Source organism: Bradysia coprophila, unplaced genomic scaffold, assembly GCF_014529535.1.
Source record: "Bradysia coprophila strain Holo2 unplaced genomic scaffold, BU_Bcop_v1 contig_538, whole genome shotgun sequence".
NCBI classification, from domain to species: domain Eukaryota; kingdom Metazoa; phylum Arthropoda; class Insecta; order Diptera; family Sciaridae; genus Bradysia; species Bradysia coprophila.
In genome coordinates, this window is record NW_023503785.1 from 959,316 (window position 1) to 977,580 (window position 18,265).

The window sequence follows — 18,265 nt, forward strand, 5'->3', positions numbered from 1 at the left end:
CTCCCAAAGTCCAACGAAAAATAATCCAGGAAAGACCACTCGGTCGCTCTCTTACATTCTCGTAAAATATTCAAAACGAGACCACTCGGTCAGTCTCCCAAAGTCCAACGAAAAATAATCCAGGAAAGATCACTCGGTCGCTCTCTTACATTCTCGTAAAATATTCAAAACGAGACCACTCGGTCAGTCTCCCAAAGTCAAACGAAAAATAATCCAGGAAAGACCACTCGGTCGCTCTCTTACATTCTCGTAAAATATTCTAAACGAGACCACTCGATCAGTCTCCCAAAGTCCAACGAAAAATAATCCAGGAAAGATCACTCGGTCGCTCTCTTACATTCTCGTAAAATATTCAAAACGAGACCACTCGGTCAGTCTCCCAAAGTCCAACGAAAAATAATCCAGGAAAGACCACTCGGTCGCTCTCTTACATTCTCGTAAAATATTCAAAACGAGACCACTCGGTCAGTCTCCCAAAGTCCAACGAAAAATAATCCAGGAAAGACCACTCGGTCGCTCTCTTACATTCTCGTAAAATATTCAAAACGAGACCACTCGGTCAGTCTCCCAAAGTCCAACGAAAAATAATCCAGGAAAGACCACTCGGTCGCTCTCTTACATTCTCGTAAAATATTCAAAACGAGACCACTCGGTCAGTCTCCCAAAGTCCAACGAAAAATAATCCAGGAAAGACCACTCGGTCGCTCTCTTACATTCTCGTAAAATATTCAAAACGAGACTTCTCGGTCAGTCTCCTAAAGTCCTACGAAAAATAATCCAAGGAAGACCACTCGGTCGGTCTCAAAAATCTCATAAAATATTGAAAAAGAGACCACTCGGTCAGTCTCGTTCAGCCAAAGTTCAACAATCATCAAAGAAATAAAATATTGAGAATGAAATGAGACTGAAAACGTAATGAGACTGAAATGAGACCGTTGATCATGCTCATTTTACAGTCTCACTGAGACCTTAATTTTCACCCGGGTTCGTATTCGAATCTTGTCAAACCTACTTCCATTAGTGACTAATAGACGTAAATGTTTGATTTGCAATCTAATAGATTGATTCTATTGATCTAGCATACGTTGACAATAGTTTTGTATGCCTTGATTGGGTTGCAATTAATCTAGTCAGTCTAATTGTAATATTCTATGTGAAAGGACGTTTTTGATTAAAGTTTTGTATATGTTGTATCTCTGTGGTTTATTAAATGCTCCTGGAAATCTGGAAACCCAACAGGTTATGGGCCCAGGACTCGCAGTAAAAGAAGAAAGAAAGATATTATCAGTTTTGACAAAAGAATTAAATTTGAAAAATGGTAACGACAACGGCAATCAACACGGATATGACATTTTGCCATCATGTGGCAAACGGTGGAAAATTTATGGAAACGAATTATGGCAATGGACATGGACATTAGCGGAATAGAAATTTGAATATTGGAACTTGGTATCAGTGGTGTTGGAAGAGGTGCCCGCGTTAGTCCAGCTGATATCAGTTTAGAAAGTGAAAATGGGAATTCAACAAAGAAACGAAGGCTATGGAAATGGTAAAACAAAATCGGCAACGCTAATGCTGAAAACAAACGAGGCATTCAAAACGTGTTTTCGTCCTTGTTTGCATGACGAAATTGTCGCAACTGTCAAATAAAGTTAGAAATTTCTCTATCGAAAATTGCGATTGCTGCATCTGTCAATGAAAACTACGACCAAAACACGTTTTCAATGTCTCGTTTGTTTTCAGCATAAGGAATTGAATATAGAAAATATCATGTCCGGAGCGATAGCGGAGGAGTTGACGCAGTCTAACTTCCAAAAAAAAACGAAGAAATTTTTTTGAGACGCGGCAACTATATATAGCCGAACATTTCAGTTTCTACCGTTTGGTTTATATCACCACAAAACATATTTTCGCTTCAAATACGAGCAAAACGAGCTATCACTCGTCACTTTTCGTCACTTTTCATAGAAAATACACCAAATTGACTTTTCCCAAACAATCAAAATCGTTCAACTTACTCTGTATGTTTCTATCTATCTATCTATCGACGGTCGATCTCGGAAACTAGTCAGCCAATCTCCATGAAATTTAGCAGGAACCTCAGGGTGGACATAAAAACGAAAATGTGATACGCCATCACCCCAGGAAAAATCAGAATTTTGTTTTATTGGCCTCGAAGTGGTTTCTGAGTGTGGTTTTCGAGGGTCGGGAACGCGTTTTCGGCTGTAGCTTAGCTGTATTGAAACCTACAGAGGCCATCAAACCCATCAAACAAAAAAATAATTTAAAAAATCGGGGCAGAATCGTTTGAGCTAGAGTGATTAGAGTGACCAAATTTTGAGCTACTCGAGCGTAGGATGAAAGGACTAATATTTTTTTGGGTTATGAGAGATAGAGAGTTACTTTCTTCGGCAAAGTCTCAGAGTTTTACGAATAGAACAGAGGGGCATATGTGAAAAATGTCGAAAGTTGGAAATGGGTGGGTCAATTAGGGTTTTAGAGTTATTTTGTGAATGGTGGCAGATAGAGAGTTACTTTCTTCGCAAAGTCTCAGAGTTTTACGAGTAAAACAGAGGGGCATATGCAAAAAATGTCAAAAATTGGAAATGGGTTGATCAATTAGGGTTTTAGAGCTATTTCTTGAATTGTTGCAGTTAGAGAGTTGTTTTCTTTGTCAAATTTTCGATTTTCGTCAAATTTTCAAATTTCGTCAAATTTTCAAATTTCGTCAAATTTCATCAAATTTTCAAATTTCGTCAAACACTTCAAACGACTGATATCCCAACAAAAATCTCTTCGAGAAAAGTGTGACACAGTCTTTGAAATACAATTTCTAAAATGAATGATATCGCTAGAATTGACGCTTTCAGCTTCGTTACGCAAAAATTAAATTTTACACCCAATTAGTTCAAACAAGCTGGCTTAGCTTTTCTCATCATCTGCCAAATAATTTTTACCAGAAAAATACTCTTCTATGATTTTATTTCAAAGTTCATCTTCTTCTTCTTCTTCTTTTTCAAAGTTCATACACGTGTCAAATACGAGAGAAACGCAAATTAAAATACATTTTACGATGCTGCGAGTAAAATGCAAAAATATTTTTAAAAAATGCGCCGCGTTCATCACTACTGTCACACAACGATATGCGATGCAATAAACTCTCTGAACAAAACGTCAGAAAATTGTGTCTTTCTCGTCTCTCTCATTAAATGTCTGTGCGTGTTTTTTGTTCGATAAACGTCAAAGTGAAAATTTTTCAACAAGAGAGAAGTGTTTCCATTGTCAAAATTTTATTCCAAATTCTTGTTTACCCATTCAATAGTTTCATTATTTGATCATGGCATCATCTGAATGAGTCATAGCCGAGTCCCATTGTAAGATCACGAACGAAAATTTACGTCAAGATTTGCTCCATTAGCGTTGAAAGGGAGAACCAGTGACCGAGAAAATATGTTTCGAAGTCGCAGTTGGTTTGGTGGCTGGGCTGGCAAGCCAAAAAATCGTCTGTCCCTGGATCATCTGAAGTATCTACACAATGTGCTGGAGCGTAATCAAACCGTATCGGAAAACAATCGAGGTTTGCTGGTCGAATCTTTGAGATGCATTGCCGAAATTCTAATTTGGGGTGACCAGAATGATTCGACGGTCTTTGAGTAAGTTAAAAAGAAATATTCCATTGCATCACTCTTATCGTTCGCTGTGGTCTGTACCACAGCGATACGTGTCGATAGTTTGTGTTTGATTTGTGCATACTAAACGAGATACTAAATTGATTTTTTGTTTGTTTGCAGTTTCTTTCTCGAGAAGAATATGCTTTCGTATTTCTTGCACATAATGCGACAGAAAAGTGGTGGCTCCAGTTTTGTTTGTGTCCAGCTGCTGCAGACATTGAATATTTTGTTCGAAAATATTCGCAACGAAACGTCTCTGTGTAAGTATGATCAATTGTTGAGGATAAAACGGGATTAGGCTGGGATGAAATCCAATGACAGACATGAAACAGTCCGTTCGAACAGTTGGAGCGTCTGCTGCGACTAAACCTATTACGACTGCAGCCCTAATGCATTCATAACCGTATTGCGTCCTTTCTTGAACGTTATTGTGCCCGTAACTTTATTAAGTTAGTAACTCTATTGCCTGCATAGCCCTAGTGCGAAAAGTCAATTTTTACAGAAATTTTACATTTTATAAATTGAGTGCAGCGCAATTACGAAAGCCCGCACGAAGTACCTTTTAAATAAAAGAAAAATTCGCAAAAAATCACTTGTGACCCAAAATTTATCAAGGAAATTTTTGGAAACCAGCTTACTACCACCACCATAATACCGAAAGTCCAGAAAGGAACCCAAGAATTCTGAAAAATTCATCAAAATCCTGAAGGTCTAGAACTAGGAAGGTGGTGTGCCATGTGGGAGTTAGGATTTTTAGGAACCAACATACTACTACCCTTATGATCCTAAAGGTCCAGAAGGGAACTCAAGAAACCTCAGAAAACCTTCCGAAACCTTAAGTTCTAGAACTGGGAAGATGGAGGACCACTTGGGGTGCTATATATGCTAGATAGGAACTCAAGTAACCTCAGAAATCCTTCACAATCCTAAAGTTCTAGAACTGGGAAGATGGTGGACCACTTGGGGTGCTAGAAATTTGGGAACCAACATGCTAATACCTCAATAATACCAAATGTCCAGAAGGGAACCCAAAAAAACCTCAAAAATCCTTCAAAAACCTTAAGTTCTAGAACTGGGAAGATGATGGACCACTTGGGGTGCAAGAATTTTGGGAAACAACATGTTAATACGACAATAATACCAAATGTCCAGAAGGGAACCCAAAAAAACCTCAGAAATCCTTCAAAAACCTTAAGTTCTGGAACTGGGAAGATGGTGGACCACTTGGGGTGCTAGAAACTTGGGAACCAACATGCTAATACCTCAATAATACCAAACGTCCAGAAGGGAACTCAAATAACCTCAAAAATCCTTCAAAATGCTAAAGTTCTTTGTGAACCAAAACATTACCTCAATAGTTCCAAAAGCTGAAAAAAAATATGAAAATCGGTTTCTGCTTCCGTTACATGCAAAAAACAAACAAAAGAAATTTTTCCTCTCAGACTATCTACTCAGCAACAATCACGTCAATTCAATTATCGTGCACAAATTTGACTTTTCCGACGAAGACGTTATGGGATACTACATTCTGTTCCTGAAAACGCTCAGCCTGAAATTGAACACACATACCATCCACTTTTTCTACAACGAACACACAAACGATTTCCCGCTCTACACGGAGGCCATTAAATTTTTCAATCATCCCGAGTCCATGGTACGGATTGCTGTGCGAACGATTTCATTGAATGTGTATAAAGTGGAGAACCGAAGCATGTTACAGTTTATCAGAGACAAGTAAGTGGTATGGTGTCCACGCTGCAGCAAGAAACAAATTGAGTTTCTCGTTCGTTTTTGTTTCTAGAACGGCAGCCCCATATTTCAGCAATTTAGTTTGGTTCATCGGAAAGCATATACTGGAATTGGACACATGTGTTCGTAACGATACGGAGTGAGTAGTACACCACATGCAAGCAATTGATCATTTGCACTTAAATCGTCTTTCTTCCCTCCAATAGCCATCAGTCGCAGAGTCGTCTGTCAAATCTGGTGGCCGAACACTTGGATCATTTGCATTACTTGAACGGTAAAATTGCATGCGATGCAACTCCTTTAAATTCCCGATGAACGCCAGTTCATGATTTAAATCGTTCCAGATATTCTCTGCTTGGACATCAAAGATCTGAATGCCGTTTTGACGGAACATTTGCTACACAAACTGTTCATACCCTTGTACATTCACTCATTGACCCCAGCACCACCACTGCTTTCCATGGCCTTGGTAACGAAAAACTTAGCCGCCGTACTGAATAAAGTGGTCGAAATTGACATTCAAGAAATCAACAATCCACGAGTGTCCGGCGTTGTTGCACTGTTCCTGCTGTCGTTAGTTTTTCTCGTCATTACCCACGGACCATTGGTCCACGCACTGGCTTGGGTCATTCTGAACGCCGATCACAACGTCTTCAAAGATGGTGCGGCTGAAGTGTTAAATGCGTACATCGAGAAACGAGAAGCGGTTGCCCTCGGATTCAGTCAGCCACGAGAAAGCTTAGAAGAAGCACTGGAAATATCGGCGACAAATTCAACCGCTTCCAGTAGTCAATCAAACGAAGTGAACAGTTCGTTGGTGGTCAGCTGTGAAGGTATGGCAATTCGGCATGTTCACATTCGTCGATGTGTTGGACAATCAGAAATTTCTTCCTCTTTACCATTTCAGAGGCAACTAACGATTCCACACAGCACGTGAACATCACCGACGAGGAAAAGGAACAGCTGAAAAGCAGCCTGTCGACAATGTCAGAGTCGAGTCGACCATTTCTGGACATGGTTCTGTCGTCTTTGGACTGCAATGAAAATGACTATTTGGCCTTGCTCGCTTTGTGCTTAATTTATGCTTTGGCGAACAACAAAGGTAAAACCGATCGGACCCGTTTCTAATTGTGTTTCTAATTCACAAAAATTTTGAATTGCATTTTCGCTAACAATCGGGATTGTTTAGTTGGTAAGATAAGCAAAAACATCGGCAATTCTCGGCATTTTTAAACACCCCTTGTCCCACTTTTTCCCAATGACACCGCACAAGCCTCCAACAGAAAATAACAGTCGCAAATTCATTTAAAGACGGAACTGCCGTAACTTGCGGAAAAGACTAAACGACAATTTCCATGTTTCCCCTGTATGTTAGTAGTTCCACTACTGAAGGAAACGATTTTGTGTCAATATTTCGACAATATACTCAGATTGAAGGAAGACCCAGATTCGATTTTTTTTGCTGGTGGTTGATTGCCGCCTGTGAGAGGAGCAAATTGTATCAATGTGATGATACCTACAAATCTCTACCAGTCGAAATTTTAGAACATTTATTTTGGAGACATCAGTGTCTATTCCAATAAACGAAAACTATCTCTGCACTCATTCCGCTGACACGTCCATCTAACTGCACTTCTTTCCAGCAAGTAAAGTTGATTTTGTAATTTTGTTGTCTGGTGACGTCTAGAGATGCCGAATTTACAAAAGCACATTGGGGTTTGTTTGAAAATGGACTATGCTCCGTCGGAGCTATTTTTTAGATAGTACTTGGCCCCAGTATCTTCTTCTTCTTCTTCTTTTTCAGCCTGTTTCTATCCACTGCTGGATGTAGGCCTCTCCAACTTCTTTCCATTTCGTACGATCCATTGCCATTTGCTGCCAGTTTGTACCTGCAATATTCTTAATTCCGTTTGTCCATCTCTCTGGTGGTCTACCTATAGCTCGTCTTTTATATGGTCGCCAGTTCATGATCTTTTTGGTCCAACGTTCGTCTGTCCTTCTTGCAATATGTCCCGCCCAGCTCCATTTCAGAGAGGCTATTCTTTCCATGACATCAACGACCCTGGTTTGTTGTCGAATCCATTGATTCGTCATTCTGTCTCTGAGTGTTATTCCAAGCATACTCCGTTCCATGGCTCTTTGTGTCACTCTCAATTTATCTTCGGATGCTTTTGTTAAAGTTAACGTTTCCGCTCCATAAGTGAGCACTGGAAGGACACAAGTGTCGAAAACTTTGCGTTTCAGACTATTATTCATTTTGCTTTTGAAAATTAGTCTGAGTTTTCCGAACGCTGCCCATGCAAGACCAATCCTACGTCTTATTTCTGCAGTTTGGTTGTCCAGACCTAATTTCAGTTTATGTCCTAGATATACATAGCTGTCGACTCGTTCAATGACAGTGTCACCAATTTTGATTTCTCTATCGTCCCCGATGTTGGTCATGACTTTTGTTTTCGATAAGTTCATCTTGAGGCCAACTTTGCTCGCCTCTTCACTTAACTGTTGTAGCATAAGCTGAGCCTGACCTAGATTCGCTGCTATCGGTACAATGTCATCAGCGAAGCGGAGATTGCTCAGGTACTCTCCATTTATCTTTATTCCCATTTTACTCCAGTTTAACTTCCTAAAAATACTCTGCAGAATCGCCGTGAATAATTTCGGTGAAATGGTGTCACCCTGCCTTACACCTCGGCCAATTCTGAATTTCTCTGTGCTCTTATGAAGTTTTATACAATATACTATAGTCTAAAACCGCAGTCGTTAAATTTTAATAATCGTTTATCCCAACAAAAATCTCTTCGAGAAAAGTGTGAAGTACAATTTCTAAAATGAATGATATCGCTAGAGTTGACGTTTTGCTTTCAGCTTCGTTACGCAAAAATTAAATTTTACACCCAATTTTAGTTCAAACAAGCTGGCTTTTTTTTTTTTTGCAGATAGAGAATTATCTTTATTTTAAATGCGACAAAAAAGACTGCTCACAATTATGGCGCAGCCGGTAAAACATCGATCTTTTCTCAAAAATTAAAAACTACAGTAAATAAATATCATCGATCTTCTTCTTCCCTAATGTTCCCAAAATACAAGCAGCGTTACCACGTTGAATTGCGATGGAAATTCTTTGCAGCTGGCTTTAGTTTTTCTCATCATCTGCCAAATAATATTTACCAGAAAAATTTTTACTGGAAACAACCAAAATTTTACCAAAAAAATCTGCGTCGCATGTGGCAGATAAATTTTCTTGCTGGTCTGTTCCTGAACATTTGCCACTTTGCGACGCAGATTTTTTTGGTAAAATTTTGGTTGTTTCCAGTCAAAATTTTTTTTGGTAAAAATTATTTGGCAGATGATGAGATAAAACTAAGCCAGCTTGTTTGAACTAATTGGGTGTAAAATTTAATTTTTACTTCAAAGACTGCGTCACACTTTTCTCGAAGAAATTCGAAAATTTGACGAAAATCGAAAATTTGACGAAATTTGAAAATTTGACGAAAATCGAAAATTTGACAAAATTCGAAAATTGGACGAAATTCGAAAATTGGACGAAATTCGAAAATTTGACGAAGAAAGTAAGTCTCTATCTGCCACCATTCAAGAAATACCTCTAAAAACATAATTGACCCACCCATTTCCAACTTTCGACATTTTTCACATATGCCCCTCTGTTGTACTCGTAAAACTCTGAGACTTTGCCGAAGAAAGTAACTCTCTATCTGCCACCATTCAAGAAATACCTCTAAAAACATAATTGACCCACCCATTTCTAACTTTCGACATTTTTCAAATATGCCTTTATGTTCTACTCGTAAAACTCTGAGACTTTGCCAGAGAAAGTAACTCTCTATCTGCCACCATTCAAGAAATACCTCTAAAAACATAATTGACCCACCCATTTCCAACTTTCGACATTTTTCACATATGCCCCTCTGTTGTACTCGTAAAACTCTGAGACTTTGCCGAAGAAAGTAACTCTCTATCTGCCACCATTCAAGAAATACCTCTAAAAACATAATTGACCCACCCATTTCTAACTTTCGACATTTTTCAAATATGCCTTTATGTTCTACTCGTAAAACTCTGAGACTTTGCCGAAGAAAGTAACCAAGTAACCAAGTAACCTCGAGTAGCCAAAATTTGGTCACTCTAATCACTAGCTCAAACGAATCTGCCCCGATTTTTAGACCCGTACGAAGTACTGGGGTCTTATATGTTTACGCATACGTTTGTAACACGTCGAATTGGACTCCCTGAGTAAGGGGAAACCTATTGTGGTTGTCTAGAGATGCCAAATCCGCGGAAAAAAAAATGTCCGTCTGTCCGTCTGTCTGTCTGCACGATAACTTGAGTAAAACGCATCCGATTTTGAAAATTCTTTTTTTTCCCGTTTGGTAATGTCAAAAGACAGGCTAAGTTCGAAGATGAGTGATTTTGGATCGACCCCTCCCGAGCTGTGGCCCAATAAGTGCTTTACGGTTTTTCGAAGATATCTCCGGACATTTAAACGTTAAACTTGTAAGTGATACGTCAAATAAAAGGTATTTACAATACCGATCGACAAAAAAAAAGTTTATGGAAATCGGATGACCGACTCGTGAGTTAGACCCCTTGGTGTGGAACAGGCACAGGGCGGCAAGCAGTTTTTGCTTGTAGGTCGGCCACATTTGAACATATTTCGTCTGTTTTAGCTTTATTAGATAGGTATTGACCGTACCAATCAGGGAAAATTTTTTTTATGAAATTATGTTCTCCGGAGCGTGAGCTAGGTCTCTTATAGTGAGCTCTTATCTGGCTACTCGGAAGTGCAGTGAACGTGGTGTATTTTGACAATATCTCGAGTAAATTTTGACCGAATTTCATGAATTTCTTTTTGTTTGAAAGGTATTAACGAATTTAAAGCGTCGGTACTATTTCCGGTCTCCTAACAAAATGGCTGCCGGCGGCCATATTGGATTTTAGTAAAACGATATAAAGTGGGAAAAATGATGCTTAGAGAGTTTCTGTTAACATGGAAATAATGTGTTAAGTGTGAGGGGTTTCAGGGATTCCATATATGGACATCTATATATACCTATATACAGCTATATTGAGCTATATACAGGCATATAGAGCTATATAATAGCATATTCCTCTGTGAAATGTTTATTTACAGTGAAATATAGGTAAATATATCGGTATATAGCTGTTTAAATAGGAATTTATGAAATTTGACTTCGTACGGGGCTGTCTATATTGCCTCCGGCAATTTAATTGTATATGATAACAAGGCAAAGATTGGATAATGCAAGTGATTTAAAAGGAAGAATAGTTTTTCAGCAGAGAAGAAAATGAAGTAAGAGAAATGAAGAGTTTCACATTAAAGGCTTTTGATACGAATAGGTGTTTCGTACGGGTCGGCGTTAGCTATGTTTTTAATTTTTTTTTTCGAATCGTGTTACGAATACCTTTCATTTGATGGGTCGCACGCCTCTGTAGGTTTCAATACAGCTAAGCTACAGCCGAAAACGCGTTCCCGACCCTCAGAAACCACTTCGAGGCCAATAACTTCGAGGCGTGTCACATATTCATTTTTATGCCCAACCTGAGGGTCCTGCAAAATTTCATGGAGATTGGCTGACTAGTTTCCGAGATCGACCGTCGATAGATAGACAGATAGATAGACAGATAGATAGAAACATACAGAGTAAGTTGAAAGATTTTGATTGTTTGGAAAACGTTAATTTGGTGCATTTTCTATGAAAAATGACCAACTTCAAAACGATGTATCTCCGGCAATTTTAAACCTACATAGTCGAGTGATAGCTCGTTTCGCTCGTATTTGAAGCGAGAATATGATAGAATATGTTTTGTGGTTATATAAACCAAAGGGTAGAAACTGAAATGTTGGGCTATATATAGTTGCCGCGTCTCAAAAAAATTTCTTCGTTCTTTTTTTTGGAAGTTAGACTGCGTCAAGTCCTCCGCTATGCCGCGTCTCAAAAAATTTTCTTCGTTCTTTTTTTTGGAAGTTAGACTGCGTCAAGTCCTCCGCTATCAGATGTGTTGGGGCTACATCATTGTTCGAAAATACAAAATAGTATATTACTATACAAGGGAAGGAAGGGAAGGCTACATCCTTCGGACACTTTTACTCATCTGGATACGAAATATCAAATTATTTCCCAAGTGTAGTATGACGTTTTCTTTAACGAAGGAGGGAAAGACTTTTCCCTGGGGACGGAAAGTCCATTTTCCCTTCCTAGTAGAGGAAAGAACATTTCTTCCAAAGGTCGGAAATTTTGATGAGCTTCAAAAGGCGATATCTCGCATCTGGCGAATGTTTATGTTTAAATCATTGGATGTCCTAGTTTCCATTGGATATTCTAGTTTTACAATGATATAGTAGGGTTAGGTTTAGGATGCTTTTATTTGGTAGGAAGTAGATAGTATTCCGACCGAGGGGAATTTTTGTCCCACCATTCGATGTTCGACCTTCATTCGTCCTTATGTCCTTCTGTTGGACATTCGCTTCCGAACTTTCCCAATTCTCCAATCATTCGTCATTCACATGCCATTCACTCATATTAGCATGACATTCACATTCGATCTTGAAATTTGAGACGGATTCTTCTGAAAAACAGCAGACCGAAATCGGGCGCATTTTCCATTGGAATTTTTCATATGTGCCCAGTAAGCCCTTAGATACCAAAACCACTTTCAGAAAAATTCTTCGAAGCTTGTATGGCTGGTGGGAGGTGCAGGTGATCAAAAACCGAAAACATGCTCTTTTCTTACAAAAATTTCTCCAGTTACACGGGCCGTATTATTGGCCACACAAGCTTCGAAGAATTTTTTTGAAAGTGGTTTTGGCTTTTAGGGTCGAATACCTTACTGGGCACATATAAACAATTCCAATGAAAATGAATCCCTCTGAACCTCTAATGCCAATACGCCTGTATAGTAGTCGTTGACTGATACCAATCCTAATTATAGTGCTGATTAGGCAACCGAGCACGAAATTCATTTCCATAGATTTTGTAGGGATCGCAGTAACGGAGTGGTTTTCCGGTTTTGAGTGCATTCTATGCAGACGTCCCACATGTCCGATTTGTCCGACTTTTTCAACATTTGTCCGACTTGTTCGACTTTTTCATCAAAAATTGTCCAACTTTGTCCTACTTCTCCTCAAAAGTATGAGACTTTTTCTTCAAGATAAAATTTGTTAGTAACATTAAATGCTTCTAATGCAAATGAGAAAAAAATCGCTCGCTCCGCTCGCATTTAGTTGTTTACACATTTTAACATTGTACATGTACCTATAAAATTAAGGCAGTAAATATATTACTGTATTGACTAGCTATGTGGACTTACATTTTTGAGGGATTCTTTTGAAAAACAGCCTACCGAAATCGGACGCATTTTCCAGAGGACTTTTTTATGTGTGCCTAGAAAGGTATTCGACCCTAGAAGCCGAAACCACTTTCAAAAAAATTCTTCGAAGTTTATGTGGCTGGTGAAAGGTGATCAAAAACCGAAAACTTGCACTTGTCTTACAAAAATTTCTCCAGTTACACGAGCCGTACAGGGTTGGTTGGGGTGTCATTAGAAAGGGAATCACATGTACTATTGAGCCGAATAGGGACTTATTGGGTTTAAAATTCATTGACACTGAAATATGTGCAGTTAAAGTTTTCAACCGAAGACTTACACTGTTTTTACTGAAATTTCTCGAGGTACACAAAACGTACGTGATCGTGTGAGGTATCATTTGAAAGGTAATTGCATGTGCTTTTAGGCCAAATAGGCAAATAGTCTTATGTGGTTTAGAAGCATCTATGATGAATATGGACACTTAAACATTTCAACTTGTATTTCATCGTAGATGCATCCAAACCACATAAGACCCTATTTGGTTCAAAAGCACAAAATTACCTTTCAAATGATACCCCACGTTTTGTGTACCTGGAGAAATTTCAGTAAGAACAGTGAAAGTCTTCGGTTGAAAACTTCAACTGCACATATTTTAGTGTGGATGAATTTTAAAACCAATAAGTCCATATTCGGCTCAATAGTACGTGTGATTACCTTTCTAATGACACCCAACACGACTCATGTAACTGGAGAAATTTTTATAAAAAAAGTGCAAGTTTTCGGTTTTTGATCACCTTTCACCAGCCACACAAACTTCGAAGAATTTTTTTGAAAGTGGTTTTGGCCTCTAGGGTCGAATACCTGTCTGGGCACACAAAAAAGTCCTCAGGAAAATGCGTCCGATTTCGGTATGCTGTTTTTCAAAAGAATCTCTCATTTACAATTTTATATACATAACATCAACTTACAATCGAAAGACAATCGAATTTATAAGTTATATTCCTACTGACATCTAAGTTATAAGTTGTAGGTCGACAGGGAGGTTGTTGAACCATGATTGAGTGATAAGACTTCAGGATATGACATGCATCTGTTTAAATTTCCATAAAGTTCAGGCACAAATCCAAAATAGTCTTTAAAAAGCCTGCGATATAAGCCCGAAGCAGGATTATTGGAGATTTTTTGCAGCGAAGCAAATTTGCTAGAGGTGCTTTTTATCTTTTAGATGAACTTCATTCCTGATGCCTTTAAATTCGATTTATAAGTAGGATTTATCGACGTTTATCGATGAGAAATAGTCCGATTTTGTACTTTATTGAAAACATACTTGTACTTTTCCTTAGAAAATGTCCGATTTTGTCCGACTTTTTCAAGAAAAATGTCCGACTTGTTTTAAGTTGGACACCCCGAAAATCAGTGGGACGTCTGATTCTATGAGAAGTAGAATATTTTTGGTATTACAAAACATTCCCTACTTTTCATTTGTCAGTCGCTTATATTTCCTTGCCATTCGTTCACATTTCCTTGTCATTCGCTCACATTCACTGGTCGTCCGTCCATACGCATTTTCCTATTTTGTCCTGAAAGCGCATCATTCGACGTTCACTCCCTAGTTTCCCCTCATTTTCACGAATTTCCCCCTCGATTCCGACACTTAAAAGCAAAATTTTAAGTTTAGAACACGAACTATGCTGTTCTTGATGTCTGCGTCCACTCACTGGTCTAAAGATAAATATTCGGCAGGTACGATACATCACCTTTTGAAGGTCTGCCTTAGGCTGAAATGTTCTTTCTTTTATTTTCGAACAATGGTTAAAGACATGTAAGATAACTCTCGTGAACAGTACCTATCCAATGAACCCCAACTTGTATGTCCGTAGCTGCAGTAAATCACGGACAAAAACACCCTTTCTCGACTTTTAAACTTACTAACCAATAATTTAACGACTGTGGCTCTGGATTACTGGGGCCAAGGGCTGTCTAGGCATGTAAACGAACCAACGAAAAAATAGCTCCGACGGAGCTTGGTCCACTTTCAAAAAGATCCCTCCCACTGAATCGGTTCAAAGTGACTTCACCGAATTCAAATTTACTTTTTGTCCGTCAAAATTCGAGCTGTGTAAACTATAGGCGAACTGTGACCTCAGGTACCGTACCTGCATTAAATCACATAATGAAATTGTTGATATCAAGAATGTAAAAATGTTGAAAAAGGTAAAATGATTTCTTTCAATCCTAGGTGTTAATGCCGAGTGGTTGGAACAAATATTAAACAAACGATCAACCAGCTCTGCACTCTACAAAGTGACACTAATCGAAAAACTGTTACAAATCATCCATTTATCAAGTCAACCGAGTGAGTTGCCATTAGAATTTCAATTTGGCACCAAGTCGTTGATCAATGTAAAATTGCGAATCTCTCTCCATTTAGCCTGTCGCATTCGTCTCGTTACGCTGGAGCTCACCATCCGACTGTTCTGCCAAATGATTCAGTTAAATAGCGCCGAATGCTGCCTACTCGACACTCATCATAACGCAATATTTTCCGCTCGCAATCAGAGCATGACCGTGCTGCGCAATTTCTACAAATCTGAAGACATTTTCTTGGATCTGTTCGAAGACGAGTATTGCGAGTTCAACAAGTCGATGCTGAATGTGGAGTTTCTGTGCATGGACTCGACAATTCTGTTACCGCCAACTGGTACACCATTAACTGGCATTGGTTTCACTCGCCGATTGCCGTGTGGGGAAGTGGAAAAAGCTCGTCGAGCGATTCGCGTTTTTTTCCATTTACGGCAATTGTGTCAATCGGTTACATACGACGAGGAGACATCACTGCCATTGACGAACCCATGTAAATGCGTTCAGATTGACAACGTTCTGGATCTGAGTACGTCTGCGCGTTGTCTACCAGTTTCGTCCGGTTCGCCTAATTTAGTTTCGTTTCTGTCCACAGATAATAGTGATTTGATAGCATGTACCGTTATACTCAAAGATGGAACGAAATTTCGTCGATTCCTTGTTATCGATGTATTGCAGCTGATTCTGGTCGAGCCGGACTCGAAGCGATTGGGTTGGGGTGTGGCGAAATTAGTCGGATTTTTGCAGGATGTTGAAGTGCTTGGTGACAAAGACGATTCGAGATGTCTTCACATAACCGTGCACAGAGGCGGCGCAACACCGAACCGAAATCCAATTTTGTCGGCTAAATTTGTATTCGACGATCACATACGATGTATGGCGGCGAAGCAACGGCTTACCAAGGTCTGTCCAACCGAAAATTAGGCTCGAAAGAAGGGGAACCGAAATTGAAATTTTCCTTTGCAGGGAAGGAGCAAAGCTCGTCAAAAGAAAATGTATCAAATAGCGCAGCTCTTGGAGATCCCGGGACAAATAGGCGAGGGACAAACATATAGCAATAATAATTTACGAACGGGCAGAACGCCACGACCTTTGTTCACGACTATAAATCGCGTACCCGGCTTTGCCGCTGCATTGCGAAGAGACAGCATGCCGTCTGGTAGTGTAAGCAGATCGCAAATGACAGCCAACCGCAGTGCAGAAAGGTAATCTCAGTGATGTGACAATATTAACCCCCCTTTTTGACTACATTCCCTTCATCGACAGAACAAAACCAGCTGCATCCAGAGAGACGTCAAAAAGTCGTTCGAATACTCCATCCAGAGATCGAGATGGTAGTCCTCGGATGCCACGACCTAGGTAAAATTTCCCTCTTGATGCTATTTTGTGGATTTAATTGAAAGAGCAACGAAACTGTCTCCTCCCGATAGATCCGAAGAAATTCCGCTGGAAGATTTTCGGCATTCACGGCATGCAAGTCCAGTGTCGCGGAACTCATCAAATGCTCCATCCAGATCGCATACACCGTCAAAGTTGGCAACGGAGCCGATTACTTTGGCCGCTGCGTCGTCGTCGTCATCGTCGGTAGTGGTCGGTGCGACAGTGGACTCGAAATCAAATGATCAAACTTCCAAGGAAACGTCGTTCATCGCGCATAAATTTAAAGGCAACGTTGAGACAGTTTGAACATGTTACAGTTTGTAGGGGAAATTGCTGTGATTTTTGTGACATTAAAAAGTGATTGGGATTGATTAACATGCCGCTGTTTTCTTTTCTTTGTTGTATCAAATTGATATCTGAACCTTTCTACGTCTTTACTATGCTGCGGCGACCTGTAACAAATTTGAAACGATCGAAGTCTTGAGAACTGAAACACTATTTACAGTATCCAGAATTATAAAATTGGAGTGAACAATGTCTTCGTCGTTAACGTATTAAAGTTGAACAAGGGAGGTGCGGGAAAACAGGAAAAGTAGGAAAATATGCAGTTTTTATTGCTTTCTCGCCAATAGCTACTGATCGGCCAACAAAATTTTTCTAAAACTAAAATATTCTGATTCATCTCGTCAATACCTTTCATTTGACATATCACACACAGTCGGTGTACTTGCTGCCGGAAACAGGCGAAAACAGCGACTGTTTTCAAAGCCAACACAAAACAGATTATGAGTTTCTGTTTCACCTCTGTTTTGCGTGCCCACCTAACTTTCTAGCGTAAAAACGTTGCCGCGACGCAACGAGAAGTGCTTCAAAACAGCGACAGAATTTTGGAGTCACGTTCCCGGAATAGTGTTTTGTGTTCCACAAGCATAATATCTCTGGATGTTTTCACCCCAAAAATCGTGTGCGATCTGTCAAATGAAAGGTATTGACGAGACGACACAAAATATTTAAGTTTTACCAAAATCATATATACATATAACAGTAGCCATTGGCGAAAAAGCAAGAAAAATTGCATATTTTCCTGTTTTTCCGCAACCTCCAAGGCCTTTCACACCTTCGAAAGAGATTGTCCTGTCCAAAACATAAAAGTTTAGTAACTGTAGTTCTACATGCTCATAAAAACCAGACATATACCGGGCTTCACTCAACTTCCTTGCTTTGCAGTGTCATCCGAACATCTCTGAAGGAGAACTCTTGCTCTTTTAAATTGGTTTCATTATACTAGAGCTACGCAGATGTTTTTTGTAATAACTTTTTAAAAACTGAAATAAATAAACACCTTGTCCTAGGAATAGTCGAATTATCACGGTTCCCCTGAACCGAAATAAAGTTTTATTTTTGGGTACCCAAAAAATGAGTCTTGATATGGATGAAGGGACCCCTAAGGACTATAAAACAGGTTTCCTTCACTCCAGGTCTGCTGATCTCCTCATAGTAAAATTTTCAAAATTCGTTTTTTGGAGGCATCTATGGTAGGTTTTCAATCTTTTTTAGCTTATATTAAGATCCCTGAGCTCAGAAACAGCTCAGTGAGTCCGTCAATGAATTTTATGGAAGAGACTTTTATTTTTAAATAATTCATTCATAGCCGCAACACTAATTTTTTTTAAATTTTGTCGATTCCGTTCTGCGACTCATAAATCAACTGCAAACCATTGACTAACATCTACAAACAAGTTCGGAATGTGGCTTAA

The 18,265-nt window shown here is 39.3% G+C and overlaps 1 protein-coding gene across 2 annotated transcripts; it reads left to right on the forward strand.

Moving 5' to 3' along the window:
- The first annotated feature begins 3,236 nt into the window (after window positions 1-3,236).
- On the forward strand, window positions 3,237-16,883 carry LOC119083011 (protein CLEC16A homolog). 2 transcript variants are annotated; one of them, XM_037192645.1, is made up of 15 exons: window positions 3,237-3,653; window positions 3,792-3,931; window positions 5,114-5,405; window positions 5,473-5,559; window positions 5,627-5,694; window positions 5,765-6,253; window positions 6,328-6,522; window positions 6,610-6,612; window positions 15,007-15,123; window positions 15,199-15,657; window positions 15,724-16,031; window positions 16,095-16,333; window positions 16,395-16,487; window positions 16,559-16,578; window positions 16,629-16,883. In XM_037192645.1, exons 1-15 carry the CDS (start codon window positions 3,451-3,453, stop codon window positions 16,748-16,750), a joined length of 2,835 nt encoding a protein of 944 aa, XP_037048540.1. In that variant the 5' UTR covers window positions 3,237-3,450; the 3' UTR covers window positions 16,751-16,883. The 2 variants fall into 2 exon arrangements, with proteins under 2 accessions (XP_037048540.1, XP_037048541.1); XM_037192646.1 differs by lacking the exon at window positions 6,610-6,612.
- Window positions 16,884-18,265: the final 1,382 nt, after the last annotated feature.